General features: G+C 34.2%; 1 protein-coding gene across 1 annotated transcript in view; it reads right to left on the bottom strand.

Moving 5' to 3' along the window:
• Nucleotides 1-26,003, bottom strand: part of Malrd1 (MAM and LDL receptor class A domain containing 1) — a 462,193-nt gene that overhangs the window by 237,445 nt on the left and 198,745 nt on the right. The window contains exon 25 of the mRNA XM_042686149.1: nt 3,829-4,076. Coding sequence (XP_042542083.1) covers nt 3,829-4,076 — 248 coding nt within the window. The remainder of the gene's footprint in view (nt 1-3,828; nt 4,077-26,003) is intronic.

Raw genomic sequence — 26,003 nt, forward strand, 5'->3', positions numbered from 1 at the left:
GCACCTCGTTAGTACATTAAGTTTTGAATTTAGTCATACATGAGTTCAATTCAATTTCTGTGACTTCCAAAAGAAAGATTCCTCAAGGGTATGTTTTGAATATTTCCTCCAAAACTCATGTGTTGATAATTTAATCAGCTATGAAAAAGTGTGGGGAGATGGGAGTTTATGAAATCACTGGGGTCTTGAGGGCAGTGCTTTCATGAATGCATTAGTGGCATCATTGTGAGACTGTGCTCATTATCAAAGGAACAAGTTAAGCCATTTTCTTAAATCATAAAATGCTCTCTTGCTTGCTGCACACATTCTTGTACTTGACACACATTTTTACTCCTCCAAGATCCTCAGGGCTCCACTATGTATAGCAGAGCCACAAGAATAGCAATTCTCTACATATTCTTTGAAATAACAGAAAACAGACTTTATAAAAGAGCAGCCTTAGGAATTTTTCCCTGAGCAGAAATTGATAAGTATTTTCAGGGATTAACATTTCAATGTGAGGTGTCAAAGAATGAGTTTACCTGATTCTTAGTCACTGTCACACAGCAAGAGGAAGAGAAAGACAATTCTGGGGGAAAGACTTGTACATATTAGGAACAATAGCAATTCTAAGCTTTGTAAAGCTCTTTGTCTAATGAGAATGAGAGAAAGTGATTATGGAGATGATCTTCACAGGACAAAAAAAACCCCACCATTGAAACACTGGTAATAATGCATGCCACATTCCAGAGAAAGGAAAAGTGAACGTGTTGAAAAGAGCACAGGATGTGACTAAGGAGTATAAGCAGGACTCTGATACAGAAAGAAAAAAATAAAACAGGAACAAGAATAGGGGAGTTAATTCAAACTTCCCAGCTCATGAAATCTTCAGGTATGTTCAATGATACAAAATATCTCTTAGATGGATTAATATTTCTATTATATACTCTATAATTATTTGTTTGGGCACAATTGAAACCTAAAAGCTTGGGGCCACGTCAGCAGGCACCATCAGTGTATGTGGGCCAGTACTGTGTGGATGGCCTGCAGCCCCAGAAATGGTCTTCCATGCCTTCATTCACAAGGCATGCTCAAGTCTCAACTAAAACTTCTCTGTCTTCAGGTTATTTTCCAAATAATGCCTGCAGGTTAACATCCACACCCAAACAGCCACAACTGTTGTTCCCGAAGATAATGATGGATATCAACAGATATAACCTAATCACAGGGCAAGAATGAATAGAAAGGAAGCTAGGAAGCTAGGAAGGTAGCTTTTACTGGAAATTTCCATTACTTGGAGTTTTTATTTCTTTTCCCATCTTTTTTGTTTGCACTCCTTCAATTCTCCATCCACCAAAAAAGGTAAGTTTTCATTTTTTTTTCTGCTTGAAAGTTTTGCACAAAGAGAGGGACAGAGATGTTGCTCTTGAAAATCTGTGAGCTCAGTCTACTTAGCTGATATACATATTTGTCTTTTGAGAGGCACGATAATTTCTATCACCTTCCTTTGACATTGTATTCAATCAATATCATAAATATTAATAAATGAATCACCCATCACTAATAATATTTTTGACATTTCTTCAAAAGGGTCTTTTTCTTCTGGTTCAGATGCTTTTATCAGTGAGGACTGTATTTCTTGGACCAAAGGAAAACAGGAGATGGATAATGTTCTTAGTTACCATGGTATGAAAAACATTCAAATATTTTCAAGGGATGTATGTAAGTAAAAAATGCTTAGGAGTCAAAGTGGAATTTATATAATTTATATAAGAATTTATATAAGAACATATCATATTTAATTAGATTTCTAAGACTGAAATTAATGTGCAATTTTCAGAAGTTTTGAAGGTATATAGAGCTAAATGTACAGACATATAGTGAACATGTACAAGAACTGCTCATTTAGAAGCAAACAAAATCATATAAAAATGTTTGAGAACTTGTGGCTCACACCTATATTCCTAGCTACTCAGGAGGCTGAGATCCGAGGATTGCAGTGTCAAGCCAGACCTGTCAAGACAGTCTGTGAGATTCTTTTCTCCAATATCTCCAATCAACACCAAAAGGCCAGAAGTGGAAATGTGGCTCAAGTGCCAGAGTGCTAGCCTTGAACACAGCAGTTCAGGGACAGCATCCAAACTCTGAGATCAAGTCCCAGGACTTACACATACACACACACACACACACACACACACACACACACACACAGAGGCAGACATACATGCACACAGAGAGGCACACACACTATCACACTATCTTTGGTTACAACTGAACTTACTGCCAATTTTCATAATAGTCTGTGATTGTTTGAATCTGAATTGCAGATTAAATTCTGTCCAAAATTCTTATCTGGTATCTTTGCTCTCTTTCAGAACATCTTTTCCCTTCTAAGACTGGAGGTGGGAGTGTGAGAATTAAGCTGTTAAACCCATGCAAGATGAGACGACAAAACACCTCAGAAAAAAGCTCATGTGAAATTCATGGATGGTGAATGCACATATACAGATATTCTAACTTAGAGACCTTAAATAAAGCATAATATTCTAACTTAGAGACCTTAAATAAAGCCTATGTCACGTAAGCATCTCCTAATCTGACTTGATCTGCTAATAACTATTTACATGTAATCTATTTTCCTTTTGGTGCTCAAATATTGGAGTAAGCTAAAGCAAAATACATGTGAGAACATCTTATGGAGATTTTCTCATCATAAATATAAATAAATGGCATGCTTTTTTATGTACCAGTCTCTTATAGCCAAAGTTTGTATGGAATGATATCTGAATGTTTAATTTATATTATGTGTAAAGGTAAAAGTTCCTAATCTGACTCAAAACTTTTCATGGAATTTAAACAGTATCACAGATAATAAATACAATGGGAACCTTTGCACATATGTATATCATATGCAACTCTTTAGCTCATAAAGTCTTTGATATATTTTTTAATTCTACAGAAATTTCTTAAACATTCCTAAATAAAGGACCACATGATACTTTTTCTTGTCTATAAAAATTCTAGGAGATATTGAATTATGTTGCTTGTTTTTTAATTTTTGTGGGTGGAGGTAAAATTCTTATGGTTCCAATAAATCCAAAGGAAATGCAACTAGTATTATATTCTTTTGTATTAGTCATGCTCATGAGCAAATAAAGATGCAAGTTTCCATTGGTTTCTAAAACTACAGTATCCATGCATTTTTTTTGTAAGAGAAATTCTTTCAAATGCTATTATAAAATGAATGGACCTGAAAAAAAAATCCATCAAGTGAAGTACATCAGGCCCAGAAAGACAAAGGACATGTTTTCTCTCATGTGTGAAAGCTAGATCTAATTGACAAATGTACAAGTAAACACATACATGGTTGTATGCAAGTGTACACCAATGTATAAACAAAACTGGGTTTTTGCAAGAATTCAAGCAATGTAATTCCTTAGAAAAATGAACTCTAAGTGAAACAAATAACAAGAAACTAGAAGTTTACAAGAGAGGAGTAGACAAATGAAGAGTGGAAGGGGGGAAATATAGTCATAATATGTAATGCATTTCCTATGAAACTAGGAAATTTGGGGGGAGGGGTTCGGTTGGGACGAAAGAGCATGATAAAAGAAGTGACATCCATTTGCTGAATGGAAAATCCTTTGTACTTTTACTTAATGATAATAAAATATAATTAAAAATAACTTCAATTTTTCCAACAATTATTGCTTCATTTTTATCTATTTTTTTCTTTTCTATGACCTATACCTAATAAGTCCAAACTCATACTGGTTCTGGCTCAAGGCATTCTATTTTCTATATGTAACTTGATGAGCAATTGTGCACAATACTGATTTTTCCCAATACCTTGCAATCTTTGCTTCTCCTACTTATAACTGGGCTTAATAATCTGGCTGTCCTCATGGGCTTCTGTGGGAAAAAGCTCTTTATAAGAATGTAATATCCAGATGAATTTCCCATGGTATGGTCCACTGCTGGCTCTGGACTTCTAGCTGAGAGGCTGCTAGCTTTCAGACTCCAGTCAAAGTCATCATCCTGAACCTGCCTCCAGGCACACAGGTCAAATTCAAAATCACAACGCCCACTGGAGGTACCTGCAAAACATGTCCACATCTGTGTTAGAGAGAAAGGACACTGGCCGTCTTTATAGTACGCAATTCAGCATAACAGTGATCGTGCCCTATCATGTAATTATCAGGACACCAGGAAGACTATCATAATAGCAATACTTAAATAGAATATTTTGGTTCATTTTACCACAATCTAGCTGTAGCCTCAAAACTGCTCAGAAATATTTTTCTCATCCAAATATCTATTTAGCAATATAATTTATTACTTCTCACTTTCCATCTTTATTTCTCAGGTCTTGGTAGAGAGTTTAGGAAGTTTACTGTTCTGTAATAAGGTTTAGCTTCCCTAAAATAAGTTATCGTTAATCATTTTAATTACTTTTTAGAACAGTAATTTATATTACAGATGAGAAAACTGTGGAAGAGTAAAAGATGTAATAATTTGAATTAATTTATTGTAGCAATTTACGAAAATTAACTATGTTATGCTGCATTGAATATCAAAGTAATTCCCAGGTGTTCTTTGAGAGTTTTATTATTCACAAATTGCTTAAGTTTCTTTTCCCTCCAATTCCTGGGTAGTAGAAATTTCAATTCATCCCTTTATAAGGCTGCAATCACCTAGTAGTGGTAGTGAAGATGTTATAAATGTGAACATTGAATTGTTTTAAAACTTTGATTGCCCTTATTTTTAAGTAGGTATGGTCTCAAATTACCAATGACTGAATAACTAATGACAGAATAATTCAATAATAAGCACAAAAATTTCTTGTTTAGAACTATTTTAAAACCTGAATTATTTTTTTCCTTGGGTAGTAGCACTGAAACAAAAATTATAATTATATATGAAATAAGGTACAAGCTAAAAGTCTTGGCAACAACCTATTATATCATGCTAATAAATAAAGATGTCTCTTAATGACAGCTCATTTGAATAGCTGCTCACATATTTTAAGTTAATTTTATCTAGATAGGACTAAGAATGATTCTTTTCCCCCATGAAACCACAAAGGCCCCAGTTCTCCAGCAAACTGGTTACAGGAGAATAATACATCATTTTGCAGAATCCATAGCACCTCTTAGATAAATGATTTACCTCATCCTACCAAACCAAACAAACCCTAATAATTTCCAGGTTCTGCTATGCCTTTGCTTTATGGTTTTAACATTACCATGACCAAAGGCCATGCTCAGTTGATTACATACACAAAATAAGCTCTAGGTGCTTTGAATTCCCATACCATTTAGGGGTGGGTGTAAAAAATTACTAAAATGAATGTCAATTTCATCATACCAACAGCTAAGGAATCGCCCAACAATAAAATATGACTTTAGATGTTATAATTTTTTTTTGTCAGTTGTGGGGCTGGTCCTCTGGACCTGGACACTGTCCCTCAGCTCTTCAGCTTAAGGCTCTACCACTTGAGCCACAGTGCCACTTTTGTTTTTTTCTGCTTATGTGGTGCTGAGGAATGGAACCCAGAGCCTCATGCATGAAGGCAAACACTCTACCACTTCCCAGCACAGGACTAGTACTTTTTAAAACTGGTTTAACAATCAGGTTCCCCAAAAAGGCTCCACATAGAGCTTGCCTATGACCCAGCAATCCCACTTTGGGGCATTTACTGGAATGATCACAAACAAGACCATACCAAAGCTACCAGCACAACTATGTTTATCGCAGCAACATTAACCATAGCTAAGATATGGAACCAACCCAGATGCTACTCAGTAGATGAATGGATCAAGAAAATGTGGTATATATGCACAATGGAATTCTATGCCTCCATCAGAAAGAATGACATTGCCCCATTTGTTAGGAAATGGAAAGACTTGGAAAAAATTATATTAAGTAAGCCAGGCCCCAAGAAACATAGGTGTCATGGTTTCCCTTATTTGCAATAACTAGTATATGTCTGAGACAAGCAGAAAAGGTCAGATAAGATGATGTTAAGCGAAATGAACCCCAAGATAGGGACACAAGTGGTTTTTTTCTTTCTTGCTATTGTTTCTGATGTATTTATAAGGTATATGTGATTTTTTGTTGTTTGTATGTCCCTCCCCCATGGTATAACCTATTTTCACTGTATTTGATGTTGGCATAATTTGTGGAGGGGAAGGGAAAAGCAAATTGTTTAAATAGGGATACAGATTGACCCATTGCAATGAGATGTACAAGACTCTATGTTGAAAAAGGAACTTTACAATTTAGGTTGGAATGGGAGGTGGGAGGATTGGGGGTGGGGGTGGAAGGTGTAGCTGAGGAGGTGGAAGGGAAGGGATGGTAGGGGAAAAATAAAGGAGGAGGCAACAATGCTTGATAAGAAATGTTCTCATTACCTTGCTCATGTAACTATATCCCCTTTGAACAATATTTTCACAATAACAAACTTAATTAAAAAACTGGTTTAACAATCAATATTATTTCTACAGTTTCTAAGAATTGAGGAAAAAATTCTCATAATTCCTCTGATTAAATCTAAAACATGACATTTTCTATCCAATTACTAATTCAACTTTAAATTTACATTTGAAGTACATTTTAATATATTCTTTCCTAGAATAGACTGACATGCTTATAGCTTCTTTTAAATACTAACACTAAAATTCTCCAAAGTCTTCTTTCAGAAGACTTGGAAGTATATTTCACTCAAATAATATTAAATTCCAACTTAACACATCATTTATTTGCATTGGCTTAAAATTATAAAATGTGGTAAAATCATTGTCCTTGAATTGGTAACTTTTGCAGAATGTAAATAAATACACAGTCATCAGAAAGACAAGCCTCTTGAGAAGCTATATGTAAAATGTGTGTTAAAATAGATTAGGGTTGTTTAAAAAGAAAATGTATATAAATACTGCTACACAAATCTTGAAATGCAAATTATATTTTTCTCGTATTTCTAACAGAGTTTTGGAGAAAGTTTCCTTGGATTAATTCTGGCATTTCAATGAAGAAAACAATATATGTGTATTTGTTAGAATTTTTTATCACTAGAGTGAGAGAGAAAAATTTCACATTTTATATTTCATCATTCATCAGAGGTGCCAGGTGAAAAAAAATGTAGCAAATAGTTCTCTGAACAAATGTCAATTCTTGGCATTCCATGGTGCAATTAATACCAGTGCCAGGCAGGTGTGCCATAATGATGGGAGACATGGTGACTTTTGTCTACAACGTTTCATCAATTATATTCTACCTTTCCACATGCCATCATCTACCCACGGATCAGTACTTTTACAAGTACAAAATACTGTTCCAATTTGAAAGGTGTGGCTTTGAAAGACCATCATCTAATTAGTTGCAAGATCTTACAAGATCAAATTCTGAAGGAAAAAAAAGAGGTCTCAACTTTCTATTCATTTACTTATTCAATATAAATTTATAGAGTATAGTCTAGAAACTAAGTACACTCAGGAAATTAAGCAGACTAGAAACGGGCTATTGGGTGCTGATCATGCTGTGTGCTAGCTTTGTTTATATGTGTCCTTTCCTTTAATCATCATATCATCTCTATAATGATTATTTTTATTTCAGCTGATAAAATGCTGAAGTTCAGCGACACTACATTTTAAATAGTAGAGCTGTGTGTTGAGGAATGATGTACCACAGTGACTCTAATGCTATTCCCTTTTGAGTTTGGTTTGTAGCAGAAGTGAACTGACAAATGAGAAAGTGCAGATAAGAGATCCTCTCCCTCTTGGTTGCTCATGAAGAGGTAGATGGCCTCCATTATTACAAATTACAAATGTGATTGTTACTTAATGGAGGCTTTCTGGACTGGGCATGTGAACGTCAGTTCCATCCATTCTGCTTAGTTATTCTTAAAGTAGCATTATGTAATTTTCACTTGTTTAATTGTTTGTATGAATAGCAAATTTCCCATGGCTGTGAACTTGCCATTTGAATACAAAGACTATGAAGTGAAATAAATACTATTAATCCTATAAGTGATATCTGATTAGTCCTATAACTGTTTAAAATATAACACATCATGTTAAAGCCTGTGAAGTCTTTTTCACAAGATATGTACTATTTCTACTAAAAACAAAATATATTCCCCAAACTAAGAAAACTTTTTTTTGGCAGAACTATTATCTCTTAGAGTATCAGATTAACGACATGTCTTAGTATGTCCTTGAATTTAATATAAATACCCTCATGATTCCAACATTAGACAGAGCATCATTAGCATGTTACAAAAGTAATGTTATTCAAACTGTAAAGCATATAGTTGCTTCATTTAAATATATAATTTCAGCAATTACCAATTGACATTTTTCAGGGACTTATTTGGTTATAAAGTGTTATATTAAAACATTATTGAAATGTAACTAGACATTTGTATAAAAGTGAATGCCAGTACATTACTGATATTATTTTGCTAGTATTTTAAGCTTTTTTTGATTTATATGCATAGTGAGTAGGAACTAAAGTTTTCTTGCCCTTTTTATTTTTTGAAAGTTTTATTATCAGTGATATAAAGCCTTCATAAAATAAAGTAGATCATTTTTGATGGCTGGAATCTTTTCTTTGGTCATAACAACTTCATTAAAGCTTGCTAGAACTCAACAGTAGCAATCTCAGGAGACAAAAACCAGATGACATTTGTTGACAACTCTCTTTGATAGTTAATGTTCTATTCAAATGACCTCATTCTCATATAGATTTTTACTACTATTTCACCTAATTTCTTGTATGCTGAGATGTCTGATGTATTTGATTTATCTAAAAAACTATAATAATTACATTTGATAAGAATCAGGTTGTCCAATACTCCTTTTTTGTTTACTGTTATTTTATTTTATACTCCAGAACTAGGTTTTTTTTACAAATATTATTAATTGAGATAGGTTCAGTAATTTGTTAATCATAACTACAGAAATCATAGCAATGTTAATGTGAAAAGGGCAAATTGTGCTCTTCAGTTTTTTTAACAACTTCAATGCTATTTCTTCGTTTGTGAAAGCCTTTACCAAAGATTATATTCTAATTTTCAGTTCATAGTACGTTATAATAAACATGATCTTTAATAATGAGGCTGAACTGTTTTTCATTCTACCTCTGGGTTCTGTAACTCTAATCAATAAATGCAAATGATCAAGGGCAAAACCCCAGAAAATCAAGTTATCAACTTGTACCATCTCAGACCTTCCTGACTGCTTCTCTACCTTGTCCCTCTATTTAAATTTCCAACTGTCTATCTCTCTGTTTCTGTCTGATCTCAAATGAAACTTCTCTTTTTACTCTATATCACAGTTTCTACTAGGAGAACAATTATGTGGGTTTAAAGAAAATATAAATAAGTCTCTAATCTTTTGTAATTATAAGGACAAAACAGACTCAACCTGTTTGATATTGGTTTATGCTACTAAAAGGAGAAATCTACTTATTCATATATTAACCAGTGAAATTCAAAAATTATATATAAGATACATATTATTTCGATACATATTATTTTCTCTTGCCTGGTTAGATAAGGCACCTTTGACTTTTTAATGAGATGAGTGATATAACATTTTAGCTTTATTATTTGTATTTTCATACCTGATTTTTAAAAATTTTTTTATTGTGAAAATACCATACAGATTGGTTACAATTACATGGGCAAGGTAATGAGTACATTTCTTATCAAGCATTGTTGCCTCCTCCTTTATTTCCCCTTCCCATCCCTTCCCATCGCCCCCCCCCACCAAAGCTGTAAAGTTCGTTTTTCAACATAACGAATTGTACATCTCACTGTTGCAATGGGTCCACCTGTATCCCTATTTAAACGGTTTGTTTTTGTCCTTCCCCTCCACAAATTATACCAACATCAAATACAATGAAAGCAGGGGTTATACTTTCTTTTAAATATTCATTTGCCTGAAGATATTTGGAGGGTATATACTCATACAAGAAAACTTATGCTGAGGAAAATAGTTCAGATAGGCTTCATAATTGGTAGAAGTCATAACAATAAAAACTATAGCAATGTTAATGTGAAGAAAGAGAAATCACACTTTCAGTTTAAAATGTAAGTGGCTGAGATAGGTATGAGCAAGAGAAACTACAGCAAGAAATAGAACTGACACCATTGAATGAGAAAAGCAATTTCCAACCTTAAATTACTATCACTTCCCCAAAACAACACTTAGTGATTATAGAGTTTTCCCTTGCTATTAAACACAATAGATTTCTGAATCTTTATGTAATTCACTGTTTGCACATTTTACTATGTTTACTTTTAGAATTAGAACTTTCCTAGAATTCCATGTTACAAGTAGTATGTGATTTTCTCTTTCTTTGACTAGATAGTTTCTTTCCCTTTTGTAAGCAACTTCCTCTTACATTATTGTTGTTGTTATTTGATGTTCTGACTATATGTATATATATATATATATACATATATATATATACATATATATATATCCTTCCTATATGATTTATCCATACCATTGTATATGAATAGTTCCCAATTTTATATCTTCTGCAGAAATTTTTCTTTATAGATCTACAGTCAAATGTGGTTGCACATATTTCCATTTTTTACTGCACACATGTCAAACAATAAATCAACAAGTGAAATGATGTTTAAAGCTGTCTGATCCTCTTGCTTCACTAAGCAGAATGGATAGAAGTGACATTCACATGCCCAGTACAGATAGCCTCCATTATTAAGTAACAATCATATTTGTAAAGTTTTTTTCTTCTAAATGCTTATTCTCATCTTCCCATCTTTACTGAAGAAAATTCAACACTATTTTCTCTAGAATAGAATATTGAGATAGTCTCCTTTTGACCTTTGGCTTCCAAAGTTGCTCCCTTCCATATTGCTGCCAGAATGACATGTCAAAAACCCAAATCTGCTGGGCGCCGGTGGAATCTGATTAGATTATTTCTCTGTTCAAAATGTGTGAATCACTCCCAAATCAAAGTGCAAGTTTCTTGTTTTTGTTGTTGTTGTTGTTGTTGTTGGCGTGGCTTGAACTCTGGGCCTGGGCGCTGTCCCTCAGCTCTTCAGCTCAAGGGGAGCGCTCTACCACTTGAGCTACAGCACCACTTCCAGTTTTCTGGTGGTTTATTGGAGATAGGAGTCTTACAGTCTCTCCTGCCCGGGCTGGCTTTGAACCGCGATCCTCAGATCTCAGCCTCCCGAGTAGCTAGGATTACAGGCGTGAGCCACCAGCGCCCATCCAAGTTTCTTAACGTAGGTTAATTGGTACCTTTGTTTGTCTGGCTGGACTTATGTCTAGCCATTCCCTGATCTCAAAGCAGATGTTTCCAACTGGCAAACCATAGAAGCTCACTGTGTTCCGTCCCTTTTGGGTCTTTCTGTGACTCTTGACATTTCTATTTTCTGGAACTCTGTCTATTCTTTATTCAATTAGCTCTCCATCATGTTAAACAGTATTCTCAAATATAAACTGTTAAAATTGTCCGCACTGTCTACATAGGCAAATAAGAAACATTACTTCAGTATTTTCTGGATGCTTAATTCTAGGATTTAAAGGCAAATATAAGAATTAACTACAATGAGATGTACAAGTCGTTATGTTGAAAAACGAACTTTACAACTTGGGGGGGGAGGGGAGGTGGGAGATGGGAAGGGATAGGAAGGGGAAAAAAAGGAGGAGGCAACAATGCTTGATAAGAAATGTACTCATTACCTTGTCCATGTAATTGTAACCCCTCTATACAGAATTTTCACAATTAAAAAAAACTAAATAAAATAGATATCCAAGTTAAAAAAAAGGAAGAATTAACACTATGTACTAAAAGAAATACAAGACAACAGAATATAGGACTGCATTTGAAGGTGTTGCAATAGGATTTAAGAATATTGTTCCTTGTGTTTGGTCACTAGCACTGCAAAGGAAAGGGGAAAGAAAGATGGAAAAAAGTTTCAACTTTTGAGGATGGAGGCATGGCTGAAGTAGTAGAAAGACTGTCTCACAAACTCAAGGCTCTGTGTGCAAACCCTCATTCTGCTAAAAAAAAAAAAAAGAGAGAGAAAATCATGATGATGACTAAGAACTAGACTGAAAAGAATCTGAAGAGGTGTCATCAATGGCACTTCTTTTTTTTTCTAATTCCTAAATTTTATTATCATAGGAAAGAGTGATGGACAAAGGGCGAGCCAATGCAATAGCAATACTCACAAGACAGTATGTTGGAAATGAACTGTACAACTTGATGGGAGGAATTGGTGGGGAGAGGAAAAGTGGGAGAAAAATGAGGGAGGGGGTAACAAGTTCAACTACCTTATGTAACTGTAACCTTAACAATGCAATTGAATAAAAAATTAATTGAAAACCCTTTGTATGACTATTTAAAATATTTTAAATAGGAAAGAAAAAGTATGTCTGGTATAGTTGTTCATGCCTGTGATGCAGACTTGCCTGTACTCATAACTCAGTGGTGTTGATGCAGCATACCAACCATTTTATCCTGAGTTCAAATCTTAGTTCTGCTAAAAAGGTAGAAATATAATAACAAGAAATATCAGAAAAAGCCTATCCTGAGACAATATTTTAACACTAGTTCAATATTATGGAAATATAATATTACAACTAATAGTGCTTTACAAAAGCTTTTGATGTAAGGCAATACATTCTTTCTTTTACAATAGTATTCAACGCAGAATTAATGGTCCCTTCTACCTCCACTGTCTGTCAGGTCAAGAAGTGATAGCAGTGATTGATTCATTGGTTGGTACTTCATTTGTCAATTCATTCAACAGGAACTTAGTATGTGTTAATGCTTATTTATCAATAACATGTCTGAGTGGAGTTCTCACTTTTTAATAGAATGAAATAAGAGCTACAATGGGAAAAATTCAGCTTAACAATAATCCAATAAAAATAAATTCAGAACTCTTACAACTACTGAGTATTAGATACTTGTTTCAAATTGCTTGAACTAACTTCTAAGATCCTCTTTTACTCTGATTCTTTTTAAAATTCAATTATCTAAAGTTGAAAACTGCTTATATTACATTTATATAAAGGATTAATAGTTGTGTCCATTATTCGTTTTCTTTAATTAACTGATATTCTCTATTTAAACTGTTATATAAAAGAAATATATCTACAAGGAAAAACACAGAATACATAGATAGTGTGGCTATCAAAACCATCATACAACATTTCTATGAACATGTCTACGTGTATAAAATTGACAGCTTGAATGTTTGAACAATCCTTTGCAAAGCACAAACTTATTCAATGCAGAATAGGTCAGTTGGATAGGTTTATAACTATTAATGAAATTCAACTAATGATTTAAATTCCTTAAAAATGTTAAGCTCATATGGATAACTGAAGATTTTTATCAAAATTTCAATGTCCACAGATCAGAAAGGAGATCTTGAAACTGTTGCTATTTTCATAATGATCTGCAGATAGTATCTAGAATGTACTAAAAAATAACTCTAAGAATTTTTATGAATCAGCAAGATCACAGGATATAACAGTGACATAAAAATTGATTCTAGTTCTGTATACAAGCAATGAACACATGAAAACAAAAACCACTTTACTACCTTGAAAAATAAAATATTTAGGTATTAAAGTAATATTTACTTGGTTTATATACTAAAAACCATAAAACACTAATGAAAGAAATAAAAAAAGAGCAAAATGAGAGAGACACGTGTTATGCTCATGAACTGGAACGCAATATATGAAACATAGCTTCCTTTCAAATATGTTTCTCATTTAATGTAATTCATTACAAAATCACATGAATGCTATTTGCAGACATAGATGGTATATTCCCAAAATGTGTTCGTAAAGTAAGAATAACTATTATCATAAATCAGTAAGAATCACTAAACACTTTTTACATGTCTTACATTGCCTTAGTTATCAAGACTATTTGTAGTAGGAGAATTAACACTTGAATTTAGTAATTTTTCCATTGTTGGAACAATAACAAGGGTAGAAGCTTTAAAAAAAAAAAAAAAAAAAAGGACAGGTTTATTTATTTTCCTCATAGCTCTGGAAGGCTCAGTCCATGATCAGGAGTCCCAGCTTTTCTGGGGTTTGTGGTGAGGAGAACATTGGAGAGAGAACATGGGGCAGAGAAAACTGCTTACTCTTGGCAGGCAGGAAGCCACAAAAGAAGACAGAGACCAATTTCCCACAATCCCCTTCATGAACACACAATCAGTGAAACACACTTCCTACCAGGATTGACAGTCTTTTTAATGGTCCACTATCTGCGAATAGCTCCAAACTGAGGATCACCCCATTAGGGCACATTCTAGATCCAAACCATAGCACATGTGGACCAACAGAACAGAACAGAGAACCTCGAATAGCTCCAAAAAGTATACAATGAACTATGCATTGACAAAAGAGCAAAAGCAATTAAATAAAAGGACACCACTCTTGCAAATGATATAGAAGAAACTTGATAGCTATAGAGATAAAAAAATAGCATGAAGAAATCTTGACCTAAATCTTACAAAATAAGCAAAATAGATCATAAATTTCAGAAAAAAAAATGTAATTCTATGAGAAAATTGGAGACTTAGAACTTGGTAAAGCTCTCTCAGACATATCAGACACATGAAATTAATACAGTGAACTTTATCAAATTAAAAATATTTGCCCTCCAAATGACAGTGGTAAGGGAGTGAGAAAAGGATGATAAATACCTGGGAGAAAGTGTCTTTTGGTTACCTTTCTGTAATGAACAAACTCAAAATGCAGCAGTGAAAAACAATTCAAGGGAAAGCAAGCAAACGACATAAAGATGTTTCAACAATGAGGACGGGCAAACATCCACAAAAATGTTTAATGTTATTACTTATCAGATAAATAGGATTATGATTTTAATGAGATACTTCTCTATAAACTGGAACAGCAAAAAATAAGTTATGATACCAAATGGTCACAAATGTTTGCATAACTGGATCTGTGCTGCATTTTTGGTGGTAATATAAAGTAGTAAGCTACCTTTGAAACTTGTACCATGTTAAACCACAGCTCTAACATACAACTTAGCAATATAATAAACACAAATGATTTTTGAACATAATATGTAAGACTTAATAGGAATATACTGAGAGAAAAAAAGATAATCCCAGAAAGCCATATACTGTTTGCTTCAACTTATAAAACTTCTCAGAGTGACAAAATATAGAAATAGAAAATAAAGTAGAATTTTTCCAGGATTAGAGAGGATGAGAGTGGGATTATTATGGGTTGCTCAAGGGAGATATTAGTGGAGAAGGAAAATACTGATTAGCACGAATATATGCATATACATATGCAAGAAAACATCATAAAATACACACAAAATAAACACTGGTCTCTTGGTTTTCTTGAACTATAGTTTCATGACCACTGAGGTAGTTGTATAAAGGGCATACAGAATTTCTCTGTACTTTGAAAATTTCTATAATCCATAATATTTCAAAATAAAAGGTTAGAAATATTGTCACTTATCACTGGTTGATATCAGTGGAGGCTTTTAACATATGAATTTCTCATTTATACAAAGGCAGCATAATTTAAAATGCAACAAGAAATTTCCTATTCATATGTAGCAGAAGAGTTCATTCTACTTGTCTACATACAAAAAGTTTCAGGACATAAGTAATTTGGAAAACCTCTGTAGATAATATCAACCTTTCAAAAATACACAATGCAAGTGACACAAAAAAGCATATGGAAAATCTGGTTTATCCCAGGAATGATCATCTTCCCTGTCTGCACTCTGATTTCACTGATTGGAAAACACTGCTGTCATATGGGCTATGCATAAAACTGGGTACATTAGAGCATGGATGACTACTGATAATTTTGGAAAGTCAATGAAAAGCCCCAGTTGTTCAGCAGCCTCCTTCAATAATGAATTTGTGAAGCTTAGGAGAGCTGATCATTCACAGAAGCCTGGATTATTAACATTATGATACCTGACCTAGTTTCTAACATAATCTCCCAAAGAAGCAGAAGTTATTCTCAGCTAATGATTGATACAGTCCCTGAAAAAACACTGGTTGTTTTCAAAGTGATGTACTACTTTTATGCAGGTCCACACTGGGATTAGTATTTAGATACAACTTAATTATCTTCCCTTCTCCCCTCCAAAAGCAATTTGCATTCAAATGTGCATGTTTATGTTCCTAACACCTTTACTGGGCATCAAGCTCCAAAATTATTCAGGTCATACCTTGTTTTTCTTTGTTTTTGCTTTAGGACCACTTTTATTGGAAGAATTCAATAAATAATTGCACTGCTGGATGTTTATCCAAAACCAGGATACAGCAAAGTCCCCAGTACAAACATGTTCATTGTAGCACTATTTACCATAGCGAAGTTAAGGAATTAGTAGCCCAGATGCCCCTCAGTGGATGAATGGATCAAGAAAAGATAGCATATATTCACAATGGAGTTTTCCTCATCCATTAGGAATAATGATAGTGCATCATTTGCAAAGATAAGGAAGGACCAGGGAGAAATCATATTAAGTGAAGTAAGTCAAGCCTAGAATGACAAAGGATGCATGTTTTCTCTCCTATGTGGAAACTAGAATTAATCTATAAATACTTAAGTATACATTGGGGTGGTTTCTAAGTACATACAAGTATATTAACCAAAATATGGTTAATATGGTTAAATAAACATCAGGAATCAGGAACTAGAGAATGGGGGTATGGGATCAAGGAGAGAGGGACAGAAGAATGAAGAGAGGAAGTGAGAAATGTAGTCATAAAATTCAATGCATTCTGTGAAATTAAGAAAATTGAGAGAAGGATTGGGTTTGGGATGGTGAAAGGGGTGACACTGGGCAAGTGTCTACTTTGAGAAATGGCAACTCCATTGTACAACCACTTAAAGATAAAAATTATAATTTAGAAAAATGTTAAGGAGCAGTGATATGAAAGTCAGGTAATTTCAGTGCTAATTACAAAATATATGCTGATATTTTTTAAAGTATTATGGACCAAGAATGAAACACAAATCTTCAACTGATGATGGTTTAACCATATTTTTTTGGTTTTATGATGATAAAAGAAATACACATTCCATTGAAACAATACTTCAGATTGCAAACGTTGCTAATTTCCTGGGCTAGCAATAAAACCACATAATGTGTTGCAAGTTATCACGTTTAAAAGGATGTGTTAGCCTTGAGCAAACATGCCCTGGGACAGCACAGTTCTGAGTTCAAGCTCCAGGATCAGTGTGCACGCACACGCACACACACACACACACACACACACACACACAACACAATTTTTAAAACATTATTGTTCACAAGGTAATAATATACATCTTAATTGTTGAAGATTTTAAAATGCACTTTGTATTAAAAATTCTTTAGGTGTATACCATATTAAGTGGCTTGATCAAACTTTTTTTCACTGTTTTCAAATAACACCAGTAAAAATAGCATGACTACATTATTTTTTAATAGTGTAACTCACTAAATAGTTCTTTCTTTTCCTTTTTATGATTTGTACCAACAATATTCTACTACATCTATTTTCTCCCTTTATTAATTCTGTTGTACTTATTTGTCAATACAGTTATTTTACTCATTTTGATTCATGCTTGCATGCCCATAATCCCACAAACCAGAATAGAAGTTCTATGAGAAGAAATTTCTGTCTGATTTTTCATTCCTCTATCTTAGACAAAGCTGGGCACAGTAGTAGATAAATATTTGCTGAATGATTAAGTGTATGTTCAAGTTTTAAAATTTCCATAAAATGTATAGTAACTTGCATAGTTATAAAAATGTCAAATACTCATTAAATCTTGACCTGAACAATCAATAAGACATAGGCTATTTCCAGTGATTAAAATTCAAATGCATTTACATCAATAATGACATAATACACATCATTAATATAAAAATATAAATAAAATTTTCTCACCAAAAAGCTATCTCAAAATTTTACATTATTTAATTGCTACATCTCAAATTTTATTACGTATATGAGTTACCTGAGGATATTGTTCAAATGAAGCTCATGATTCAATGTGTCTTTGGTTGGAACTAAAAGATGACCAAAAGTGTGTATCAATCAGAATTTCAGTAAGTTTAATTTTTTAGCAATGTTGAGTTTTGTACCAATATGTCATAAAAGTAATTATATTTTCAGGAAAATTGTATCTAAAAGGAAAATTAGCATCTGAGTTTAGTGGGACTTGCCTATAAGTCAGGATGGCAAGGCAGGAGGGTCTACTTGAGCCCGAAGTTCATGCCACCTCTGTGCCATTGTAAAATTCTACCTCCTAAAAGAAAAAATACCTAAAATAACTGTAGCAAAACTGCTATTAAGGAATTGAATGTTAGGGTTTTTTTAATTGCTTGTCAATTTCCATCTCATTGACTTTGGGCCTGGGTATGTGGCTTGCTATGGTCTATGGGATATTTAGAGGCCTGAAATAGGCAAGGACTAGTGATACACTTGAGTGTGTGTGTAAGTTTGCGCCCTTGTGCTCCTGGTTGCAGACCTGAGTATACCCTAAGGAACAACTGGTCCAACAACAACAAAAAATTAAGAAGCAGGCCTGGGCTCTACTTAAATCTTGCCGCTACAAATAAAAAATTCTCAGTCAATTCTCAGTCAGTTTTTCCCTCACTAGCAGGCAAGTGGATAACCACCTAAAAATGTCAAGAAGATACTCTAAACCCTCTTCCAGGACATAGGTACAAATATCCTAAATAAAATATTAACAAAAACAATGTATATAAGTATATGTACGGGGGCTGGGAAGGTGACTCAGTGGTAGAGCGCTTGCCTTGCATGCCTGAGGCCCTGGGTGCGATTCCTCAGCACCACATAAGCAAAAAGAAAAAAGTCGGAAGTGGCGCTGTGGCTCAAGTGGTAGAGCGCTAGCCTTGAGGTGAAGAGCTAAGGGACAGCGCCCAGGCCCAGAGTTCAGGCCCCACGACTGGAACCCCCTCACAAAAAAGTATATGTATGTAAATATGTACAAAACATATAAATAATTCTAGTCCATGATAAAATAGAATCCACTCTAAGATTGTAAAACTGGTTTAAAACTCAAAAACTAGGCAATGCAGTCCATCAGATTAATAGACTTCAAATAAAAAGAAAAAAGTCACAACTATTCTGATAGAGATAAAGCACTTGATAAAATATAGCAAACATTTATGATTAAAAACACTCAGTAAGTTTCTCTTGAAGTCTTTAGCCCACTTATTTATTGGGCAGTTGTTTCTTTGAGGATTTGGTGGGGGATTTAATTTTTTGAGTTCCAAGTATATTTTAGATATGAGACCCTTGTCCATGGCTAGTGAAGATCTTCTCTCAATCTGTGGGCTTTCCATTGATCTTGCTAGCTATGTCCTTTGCCATGCAGAAGCTCTGCAGCTTCATGCAATCTCATTTGTCCAACCTTTCTTTGATTTGTTGTGTTTCTGGGTCTCTATTTAGAAAATGTCAGCCTGTGCCAAGGATACCTAAGGTATCCTTGTACCTAAGGTACAAGGTGATATATATATATAGGGATCTAGCTTTAGTTTTCTACAGGTGATTAACCAATTTTGCCAGAACCATTTGCTGAAGAGGCTGTCTTTCTTCCATTCTATTTTTTTTTTTTAGCTCCCTTATCAAAGATTTGTTGGCTATAGGTCTGTGGGTTCATTTCTGGGTTTTCAATTCTATTCCATTGGTCCTGAGGTCTGTTCTTGTGCCAGTACCAAGCTGTTTTGATTACTATGGCTTTGTAGTAGAGTTTGAAATTTTGTATTGATATTCCTCCAGCATTGTTTTCTGTGAAGGATCGTTTTTGCTATTCGAGGTCTTTTATTGTTCTATATGAATTTTTGGGTTGCCTCTTCCATTTCCTTGAAGAATGAGGTTGGAATATTGATAGGCATCACGTTGAATTTGTAGATAGTCTTGGGAAGTATTGCCATTTTCATGATGTTGAGCCTTCCAATCCAGGAGCATGGGAGCTTTTGCCACTTTTTAAGTTCTGCTTTGATTTCCTTTTTCAGGTTTTTAAAAGTTTTCATCATAGAGGTCCTTCACTTCTTTGGTTAAGTTAATTCCTAGGTATTTTATTTTTTGTGGGGCTATTACAAATGGAGTTGCTTTCCTGATTTCAGCTGCACTCTTCTCATTGTTGGCATACAGAAAAGCCATTGATTTTTGAGGGTTAATTTTATACCCTGCTACTTTGCCAAAGTTTTGAATCAGCTTGAGTAATTTGGAAGTGAAGTCCATGGGATTCTTTAAATACAAGATCATGTCATCTGCAAAGAGGGAGAGTTTTACTTCTTCTTTCCCTATTTGGATCCCCTTTATGTTTGTATCTTGTTTTACTGCTGTAGCTAGGCATTAAGAATGGCCAACAGACACATGAAGAAATGCTCAACCTCTCTAGCCATAAAAGAAATGCAAATCAAAACAACATTAAGATTCCACCTCATCTCAGTTAGAATGGATATAATTAAGAACTCTAATAACAACAGATGCTGGAGGGGATGTGGACAGAAGGGAACCTTACTTCATTGTTGGTGGGAGTGTAAACTTGTTCAACCACTTTGTAAAGTAGTATGGAGGTTCCTCAAAAGACTCCACAAAGAGCTCCCCTATGACCCAGCAATCTCACTTCTAGGCATTTACCCAAATGATTACAAACAAGGCCATACTAAAGCTACCAGCACAATTGTTTATTGCAGCATTATTTACCATAGCTAAAATATGGAACCAACCCAGATGCCCCTCAGTAGATGAATGGATCAAGAAAATGTGGTATATATACACAATGGAATTCTATGCCTCCATCAGAAAGAATGACCTTGTCCCATTTGTTAGGAAATGGAAAGACTTGGAAAAAATTATATTAAGTGAAGTAAGGCAGGCCCAAAGAAACATAGGTCCCATGGTTTCCCTTATTTGCAATAACTAATATATGTCTGAGACAAGCAAAAAAGGTCAGATAAGGTGATAAGTGAAATTAACCACAAGATAAGGACACAAATGGTTTGTTTTCTTGCTATTGTTTCTAACATATTTATAAGGTACCACATGATTTTTCTGTTGCTTTGCATGTCCCTCCCTGACGGTATAAGCCCTGTTTTTACTGTATTTGATGTTGGTATAATTTGTGGAGGGGAAGGGAAAAATCAAATGTTTTAATAGGGATACAGGTTGACCCATTGCAACAATGACATGTAGAAGATGCTATGTCAAAAAATGAACTTTATAATTTAGGCATGGGACGGGTCTCGGGGTGTAGCTGAGGAGGTGGGAGGGAAGGGATGATAGGGGAAAAACAAAGGAAGAGGCAACAATGCTTGATAAGAAATGTACTCATTACCTTGCTCATGTAACTGTAACCCCTCTGTACAGTATTTTCACAGTAAAAAACATTAAAAAAACACTCAGGAAATTTAGAATGGGGGAAACTTTCTCAACTTCAGAAAGAATTACAGAAGAATCCTACAGGTAATGTATTTAATGTTAAAGAAATGCAATAGTTTCCTAAGATCATGAACAAAACCAGAATGTTTCCTCTCACAACTTTTTCTTCATCACACAGAATATCTTAGTTAGTGCAATAAACAAAAAAAGTCAAGGAATCAATAAAAATTGTCTTTGGTAACACATCACATAATTGTCTAGGTAGAAAATCTAAAATAATATAAACAAAATCTTGGGGTTAAATATCAATTATGGCAGGATACTCAAAGGCCAATTGCTTTCCCATAGATCAGCAGTGACCAAAAGGAATTAAAAAGCTCATTACAATTTATATTAGCATCTTCTCAAAATAAAAGTTATATGTCTGATATATATGATATTTGAGTGGTGACAAAAAAATCTGAGAAAAACTATGAAATACAGAGGTTTTCCCCTGATTCCGGATAGAAAATGTCAACAGTTACAGTATTGGTTTTTAGGCAATTTAGTCTTTAGAATTGATAAACTCCTAGTAAAATGTGGTTAGTAGATTTTGAAAAATTGATTATAATAACATGTGGGGAGTAAAAATAAATCAAGAATCACGAATAGGATAATAAACAAAACAACTGTTAAAGGTCACATTATCTGATTGAAGAATTGAAATAAAGCCGCAATAATGAAAACATTGTAGTTTAAGCAGATAAAGAAAAAAAAAAGACAAATAAGTTAATCAATGAGACTATAGATCTCAAAAATAGATGCACAACGATTTGTTCAACTTATATTTGAAAAAAATACAAAAGAAAAATAAGAGAAAAAGGACAGACCTGGGAGTGTGGCTCAGTGGTAGAGTGCTTCCCTAGCAGGCATGAGGCCCTGGGTTCGATTTCTCAGCACCATATAATCAGAAAAAGTTGAAGTGGTGCTGTGGCTCAAGTGGTAGAGCACTAGCCTTGAGCTGAAAAGCTGAAGGACAGACAAATAAAAAAGAGAGAAAGAGAAAAAGGACAGCCTTATCTATTAAAGATGCTGGTAACATGAACATCCATGTCTAAAACAATACATTTAAACACAAGCTTTATAGTCTTTTAAGAAAGTAACTCATCGTTGTAGACCTAAAAATAAAATAGTAAAATCCTACAAAACAAAAAGAAAAATCGAGCTTAGCCTTAAGTAATTGTAGAAAAAAGTTTCAATTCAACATGTTTTAATTTTCGAGTGCAGTATATGTTGGTGAATATCAGTTCTTCTATCACTGTTCCCTCCCATGTGTCTCAACCCCACCCACCTCATCCAGTAACCTGGCTCTTTTCCCATATGTACGTTGAATATTATATCAAGGGCACAATCATGAAACAAACAATTAACAAGCTGGATTTAACTAACATTAAACACTGACTCTTTGCTTGGCCCAGATCTGTAATCACGGGAGGATGGAAGTTTGAGGACAACCCAGGCAAATTAATGAGACAGTATCTCAAAAAAAAAAAAAAAGGCCTGAAGTGGAGATAGACACATATGGTCCTAACTATTTTGGAGGTGGATGTAGGATGATTGTGGTCTCATATGGGCAAAATTAGTAAGGTACTGAATCTGAAAAAAAAAAAAAAAAAGTACTGGGGGCTTTTGCAAAACATACACAAATGGTTAATAAGCTTAAGAACAGAAGTTCACAATCACTAGTCAAAAGGGAAATGCGAATTAAAACCGCATGAAATTCCTCTCAAATCCATCAAAACAAATATAATAAAGAAAATCAAATATGTGTCTCAAACTTGCTTCAATAACCTGCTTAAATAGCTTTTCATTCAGATCTATTCTTTCTGTACTATAGAAATATATACATGTGTATATGTATGCATTTATGTACCTCTGTGTTTTTGTGTTATCTATCTATACAAAAGTATCTTTGCTGAACACAAGTATATCCTTTATATTGTAAAAGCTTTCTGTTTTACTTATTGATGCATGCTTAGGTAGCTCTAACCTTGCCCGACATACAATAACTTCAATAACTATTTATAATTCTGCTTTCTCTATTTTTCTTGCTTGTTTACAGGTATCTGAAAACCTCATTGGTCTTTTAAAATTCTCTGTAAATCTTAGATTTTTCGTTATATTATACCAGTTAATTAATTTCTAATTTAAGGGTTTGGGGCTATAAATTTTCTCTAAATATGAGCTTAACAAGATCCCACAGGTTTTGTCATTAGTTATTTTATTACTCCTGGGTTCAGAACATTTTTAATTTTATTATGATTTTTTTTTAGGGAAGGGCCTTTTGTTATTAAAATTTCTAATCCTAATCAATTGGAATGTTTTACAACAGATGCTGTTGGGGATGTGGACAGAAGGGAACCCTACTGCATTGTTGGTGGGAGTGTAAACTTGTTCAACAACTTTGGAAAGTATTTTTTTTTTTATTTTTATTTTTTTTATTTTTTTTATTTTTGCTTATGTGGTGCTGAGGAATCGAACCCAGGGCCTCTGACACACAAGGCAAGCGCTCTACCGCTGAGCCAACTTCCCAGCCCCAACTTTGGAAAGTAGTATGGAGGTTCCTCAAAAGACTCCACATAGAGCTCCCCTATGACCCAGCAATCCCACTTTTGGGCATTTACCCAAATGATCACAAGCAAGGCCATACTAAAGCACAACTATGTTTATTGCAATATTATTTACCATAGCTATGATATGGAACCAGCCCAGATGCCCCTCAGTAGATGAATGGATCAAGAAAATGTGGTATATATACACAATGGAATTCTATGCCTCCATCAGAAAGAATGACATTGCCCCATTTGTTAGGAAATGGAAAGGCTTGAAAAAAATTCTATTAAGTGAAGTAAGCCAAGCCCAAAGAAACATAGGTCCCATGGTTCCCCTTATTTGCAATAACTAGTATATGTCTGAATCAAGCAGAAAAGGTCAGATAAGTTGATGTTAGGCGAAATGAACCCCAAGATAAAGACTTAAATGGTTTTTCTTTCTTGCTATTGTTTCTAACATACTTATAAAATGATTTCTTTGTTGCTTTGTATGTCCCTCCCCCATGGTGTAATCCCTGTTTTCACTGAATTTGATGCTGGTATAATTTGTGGAGGGGAAGGGAAAAACAAATTGTTTTAATAGGGATACAGGTGGACCCATTGCAACAATGAGATGTACAAGACGTTATGTGGAAAAACGAACTTTACAACTTTGGCGAGGTGGGGGAGGGGATGGGAACGGATGGGAAGGGGAAATAAAGGAGGAGGCAACAATGCTCCATAAGAAATGTACTCATTACCTTGCTCATGTAAATGTAACCCTCTGCACGGTATTTTCACAATAAAAAAAGATATTGTCTTACAATTGCTTTTCTGACTAAATAAGAAAACATTTTCTTTTGTTATTTTAATCTGCCCAAAAGTTTGACATTTGTTGAGTGTTAAATTTGTTCTTAAATGTTTTGAATGTATTTAAAAAGAAGAGATATCTACACTGGGCCAACAGTTCCCACTGAATTTTGAGTAATAATTATGTTGGTCAGATAACTAACCTGCATTGTTATTTATCACAGTGCAGAATTAAATTACTTTGAAAACACCTGTGATATGCTCTGTTATATCTCAGTAATAAATCCACTAACTAAAATATATAGAAAAAAAGGAAATGCAATAATTTCCCAAAGATCTCCAATATTGATGACATCTATATTCAAAAAATATTTTACATTTCTCAGATATATAACCAACTTCCATTGTCTTTCCTATATTTTGATATGCTTAAATGATAAAGATACAAAAATAATTTTCATATTTTCAGATTAAGTTTGCTTTCAGAGTGGGCATTAATCTCCATAAAATTAAACAGCAGGTTCTCCTCTATCAGCTATACTCTAGGGCCAGAGATAAATTTTCATTCTTTCTGCTATTTGTAGATGTTGCATTCCTACCTATTAATATTTCAGTAATTTTCTCTAGCTGTAGTACATGTTCAACTTTACTTAGAATTCTCAAAGAAAATAAGTCAAATTTAAGCCCAAAACTGTGGCTGGTTGCCAGCCAAACTTATGAAATCAGTTGCTATGGTGATTCTTTTAATTTTTTTTTCCTCCTAACCATCCAGGTCTAATTAGAACATCAAACTTTATAGCATATTTCAGGATAATAACACTACTCATAATTCCTACAGCAGATTCCAGCCGTGCTATAATTAAAACACAACATTTAAACCAGTAGACTAGGAATCCATTTGACGTTTTAGATGCATAAGAAAAATAAGTAATGCTATATCAAAAGAATCATTCTATGTAATGAGAGCTAATATTGAAACTTAGGTTACTTTTAGTGTTATTCTAAGGTTTTTGTTGTTTACTTGTTCTAAAAGTTGAAAAGTTTTCTTGTACCTATTCAGTATCTGGAACTAATTTAGTTTTCTTGCTCCGGTGCTCCTGATAAGAAGAGGCCCTCTATAAAACATAAAGGGATGGCCTGGAGGTGTGGCTCAACTGGTAGAGTGCCAGCTGTGAACAAAGTAAGCCAAACAAGCCAGAGGCCCTGAGTTCAAGCTCCAGGATCAG

The sequence above is a fragment of the Dipodomys spectabilis genome, unplaced genomic scaffold (assembly GCF_019054845.1).
Source record: "Dipodomys spectabilis isolate Male_0828 unplaced genomic scaffold, ASM1905484v1 ptg000096l, whole genome shotgun sequence".
In the NCBI taxonomy this organism is placed as follows: Eukaryota; Metazoa; Chordata; class Mammalia; order Rodentia; family Heteromyidae; genus Dipodomys; species Dipodomys spectabilis.